We start from the raw sequence: 5,000 nt of genomic DNA, 5'->3' as shown, positions 1-5,000 counted from the left end.
ACGTGGAGTGGACCGAGCTCCGCGTATCCCTGGAGGAGTTCACGGGCGGCGCCCTGCACCTCCTCTCGCGCCTGGAGGAGCTGCAGGAGGTGCTCACGCGGCAGGACCTCCCCGCCGACGCCGAGGAGTCTCGGCGGCTACTCGAGGACCACGCTCGGCTGCGCAAGACCGTCGCCAAGGCGCCCGTGGACGGCCTGGACCAGGAGGGCCAGCGGCTGCTGCAGAGGATCCGGGACGGCGGTGACGGGCGGCTCTCGGGGGGGCCCGACTTCCAGAGCCTGGTGCCCAAGGTGGCCGCCCTGCTGGACAAACTGCAGGCCACGCGCCAGCATCTGCTCCAGGCCTGGCACACCCGCAAGCAGCAGCTGGACCAGTGTTTCCAGCTCCGCCTCTACGAGCAGGACGCAGAGAAGGTGAGAGAGTGACCATAACTCTGATTTATTTACGCATTTGGCTAGGACTCACGTTTGTTTATTTATTTCTATTTTTTTTATTTGATTACTATTTCTATTTCTTATTTATATGATATGATTTCTCAGTACTTTATTGTTTAGCACCTTGTATTTAAATGCTGGGCATAAGGAGCTATAAGTAAGGTTTTATTTGATTTTAAGTACATTTGACTGCACGTGTCGTGCATATATATTTTAACATTATAGACATTTATGTTGTGTCTCTGTTAATGGACATTGTGGCCATGTGTATTACATAAATACATAATGTTTTGTTGTAAATATTATTAGTGGCTGCATATGTGTTGTATATACTGTATGCTGGTCCGTGTGTTTTGGGTGGTCAGTCATTTTCATCTTAGTTGTATTTGGCAACAGCACAGTCTGACGGGTTACATTTCAGCCTGGATTATAAAACACTGTGTTTGTATGAGTAGAAATTCTGTTTATAGTATCTGATTGCTTAGGCTGGCCTTTTTGTCACGGAGACCGTAGAAAGATGCCAGATGGGTCTCCCAGATACGAGTTAGCTGCTGAACAGACTGGGCCTGATAGGGTTCCCGTCGAGGCCGGACCCAGTCCAGCGTCAGCTGTTTCCTCAGTGGGCTTTCGGTGATTTGGCGCCCGTCCCACACCATTTGGAAAACTCAATCAGTGGTGGAGCAGAGAGGAGCATAGTGGTATGTGTGAAAGGAAAAGAAGTGCCGCTCTGGAAAAAAGGGTTTCAGACGCAGACACTTGTTCGGGTAGTGATGGTGACATGGCATTTCAGTGGAAGTCGACTGGGAAAGGTTATTTCTGGTTGATGTAGGTGAGGTAATGGACATTTAGGCCAGTGGAAAGAGAGCCAATCTGGAGTCCTCCATCCTGCACTGTAAAAAAAGTATTCAACATACATAACCCACTCAGGTCATCTTGCTGCTTTGACTGGGACTGAGTTGTGTATTAAGTTGTATCGAGTTGATTACACATAATGCAATGAGACCATCTTGGCAAGGTATTTCAGTGGATTTAGGCTTATTGTTGGGTGATGTGGGGTGATCGGTACTGGCTGTTGAGCGCAATGTGAAGGCAGCCCTTAAATCCTCCATGCATTAAATCCATACCCGGACTCCTTAGAGTGTCAGAGGTGTATAACAGCAGCGTGACCCCTCTGGTAGTCCTTACCCTGCTAATGGAATCATGTTCACCAGTAGAGCTGTTGTCCATTTAATCCCAGCTGTGCTGAGGTATTGGTGTGTGTGTGTGTGTGTGTGTGTGTGTGTGCGTGTGTGTGTTTGTGTCTGCTGATGAAGGCCATCTGTGTGTGATGGTCTGGGCGTGAGACAGAGAGACTGGGCAGAGGTTTTTTTTACTGCTCGGTCTGCGGAAGCGATCTGTTCAGGCAGTAAAAGCCAACACTGTGCGGCGGAGAGTCTCGCTGTGCGGGCTGACCGACCCTCTCAGGGTTTCCACAGGTTTGAGGTTGGTCCTGTTTTTACGAGAGGGTCTTTAACTGCACATGACCCCCAACACAGGAACAGGGAACTGTAAATATGTGAGGCAGTCTGAAGTCTATTAAAGGTGCATTTTTAATTGATCTCTGTGGGTTTTGACTGTGAAGCCTGCATGGACTGGGAAGTGGGTGGCTGTGTGGATTTCTTGACTTGGGATCGAACAATTATCAGCGCAGATATTTATCATTTTACGGTTATTGGTTTCTGTATTTTAGATGATTTCTGTTTTCTTTTTCACTGAGAAGACTGTTTGGATTGGGGGTGTGGGTGGCTGACTGGACAACCTGATTAGGGTTGACTGACTATCGACCTGATCGATTATCAACACGGATATTTAGCATTTTTACGGTTATCGGTGTGAGTATTTTAGATGATCGTTTTTGACTGTGAAGACTGTATAGGGATTTGGGGTGTGGGTGGCTGGGAGGAGATATTGAAAGTTGTGAGAGACGTGCTGCTGCTCTCATCAGGCTACTGCTGGTTAATGGACACCTCAAGCAGAAAGAGGCTTCAAAGTCTCTCTCTTTCTCGCTCTCTCAATTCAATTCAGTTCAATCCAATAAGCTTTATTGGCATGACAAGGTCACTCATATTGCCAAAGCAGGTATTATACAATTAATCTGTACATACACACATACATATCAATAGATTTCCAATTAAATAAAGTAAAATAACTCTCTCTCTCTCTCTTTCTCTCTCTCTCTCTCTCTCACTGAACTGTGATTCAAAATTGGTGTGGATGGGGTTTTATCGTTTTTGTTTTGCTTGGGTTATGGCTTACAAATTGATAAGGATATGTTTTTGAAGATGTGTTTAAAATCTTTTTGATGCCCTTTTTGATTCTCTTAGAAATTAAAAAAAGGCTTTATCTCCCCCTCTCTCTCTCTTTCTCTCCACCCTCTACAGATGTTTGAATGGATCAGTCACAACAGGGAGCTGTTTCTGCAGGGCCACACGGAGATTGGGAAGAGCCACCAACATGCCTCAGACCTGCAGGCTCAGCATGACCATTTCGCAATGAACTCTATGGTACACACCCTCCTACAGTCATAGCCTGCCTGAATCTTTTGTGCATGTGTGCTCTGTGTGTGTGAGAGTGTGTCTGTGTGTTTGTGAGTGTTCTATTGCTGCTGTACGTGTGTGTATACATGAGTGTATATAGGTGTCTGTTAAAGTGTGTGTGTATGTGTATTCTATATGTGTGTGCATTTGTGTGTGTGTGTGTGTGTGTGTGTGTGTGTGTGTGTGTGTGTGTGCATGCTCATATCATATGTGCATGTGTGTTCTACATTATATGTGAGGTGTGTAATATTGTGTGAGTTACCTCTTTTTGATGTGAGACAGAGTGAGCGTTTCTGATGTTCTATTACACCTGCTTGCTATTCTCCTGCCGTCTCTGGATCGCTGCATTGTGCCTCTAGAACAGCTGCTTCTCAATTTTGCATAAGTGGACGGCTTGAGGAACAATACCCAAGAAACAGCAGATTGTCATTTTCTTTATTTTTTCGCGAATGTTGTTTCAGCCTGACGGGCCGGCACACAAAATGAGCAAGATGCAAGGGTATTAGTCAGCTAAAGAGCTTTAAATAGTAACCACTCTCAGGATTGGGTCTCTGTGCTAACTCTTTCGCAGAGTTATTTTTGTTCTCAGGAGTTTTGAATTACCATACATTTGAACTGCTGATGTACTCCTTCCCTAAGATCTGTTTACCAATACATATTCATTGTCTGCTAGTTGCCGTCTCTGAAGTGTTCATCTTCACAGACTTGGCAGAGACAAAGACAAAAAGATGATGTCTACATTAGCTTGATTTTTTTTTGCACGCAAATGAAAAAGTCTTATGCTCTTTCTGTCTATAACAATGTGAGTGCAAAACATGAGGTAATAAAATAAATGCTTTATTTTTGAACAGTATGTCTGTCAGTGTTTCAGTATTCAGTATTTGGGCCCATCACATGTCTTGGTGATGTCACGTGTCCTTTTAACTCATTAAAACATGGACTTGATCTGCCCCCCCCCCCCCCCCCCCCCCTCCCCTGCTACTTTAGAATGCGTATGTGAACATCACACGGATCGTCTCCGTGGCGACGCGGCTGTGTGAGGCGGGCCACTACGCGGCGCCGCAGATCCAGCAGGTGTCGGCGCAGCTGGACTTGGACTGGAAGAGCTTCGCTGCCGCACTCGAGGAGCGCAGTGCCATACTCACCATGTCCTCTGTGTTCCACCAGAAAGCAGAGCAGGTCGGTTTCTCTCATTAAGTGTGTGTGTGTATTTGTGTGTGTCTGTCTGTGTGTGTGTATGTGTGTGTGTGTGCGCGCGTGTGTGCATGGGTTTGGTGTGTGAATGTGAGTGTGTGAGTGTGAAGGTGAGTGTGTGTGTGTGTGTGTGTGTGTGTGTGTGTGTGTGTGTGTGTGTGTGTGTGTGTGCGCACATGTATGTACAGTATGTGTGTTAATGTGCTTGTGTGTGTCTGTGTGATCATACCTCCAGTGTAGAGTGTTGGACTTCTAATTAGGATGGGTTGCCCTCTACCAGAAAGCAGAGCAGGTCGGTTGGGCCGGTCGACCAGTCGGTCGGTCAAGCGCTGCCCCAGGGGCCTCCTTTATCACATAGGGAGAGTGAGAGAGAAAAAACTACATGAAAAATGCGTAAAGAAAAATGAGTGGGGCCAGCGTCGTCTCTGGGTTATATAAGCAGCCAGGGGAGGTTCTTCTCAGCTTCTGCTCTCAGTTCTGCCTTTGATGGCCATTTTCAGAGGAAACTCACGTCCACCTGTAGTCATGGCAACTCACCTGGGCCATTTTAGGTCAAAAACACGCTGATTCTGCCCGATTCAGCTGACATTTGTAGACTATGCAAAAACATACACCTGTTCTGCTGTTAGGGGCACGGCGAAGAGAATACTCAGCCTGGAACACATACGCGGAGTCTAATCACTATCTGATGTGCCTCTCTTCAGCATGCTGTATGCTGGAAATACTATACTACAGTAAATACTACTAAATACTAGTCCATAGGTGTCCCTGTGCACAAGCCTGTAGTGATACAGGT

The 5,000-nt window shown here is 46.5% G+C and overlaps 1 protein-coding gene across 1 annotated transcript in view; it reads left to right on the top strand.

Annotated features, from left to right (window-relative positions):
- kalrnb (kalirin RhoGEF kinase b) overlaps positions 1-5,000 on the top strand; it is an 82,807-nt gene that overhangs the window by 11,357 nt on the left and 66,450 nt on the right. Inside the window, exons 5-7 of the mRNA XM_042080757.1 lie at positions 1-413; positions 2,855-2,977; positions 3,998-4,189. The exon at positions 1-413 is cut by the window's left edge and continues 88 nt beyond it. Of these exons, the coding sequence (XP_041936691.1) occupies positions 1-413; positions 2,855-2,977; positions 3,998-4,189 (728 nt within the window). The remainder of the gene's footprint in view (positions 414-2,854; positions 2,978-3,997; positions 4,190-5,000) is intronic.

Source organism: Alosa sapidissima, chromosome 23, assembly GCF_018492685.1.
Source record: "Alosa sapidissima isolate fAloSap1 chromosome 23, fAloSap1.pri, whole genome shotgun sequence".
Classification (NCBI taxonomy): domain Eukaryota; kingdom Metazoa; phylum Chordata; class Actinopteri; order Clupeiformes; family Clupeidae; genus Alosa; species Alosa sapidissima.
Note: the sequence above shows the minus strand (reverse complement) of the source record. Positions and strands in the feature narration are given on the sequence as shown.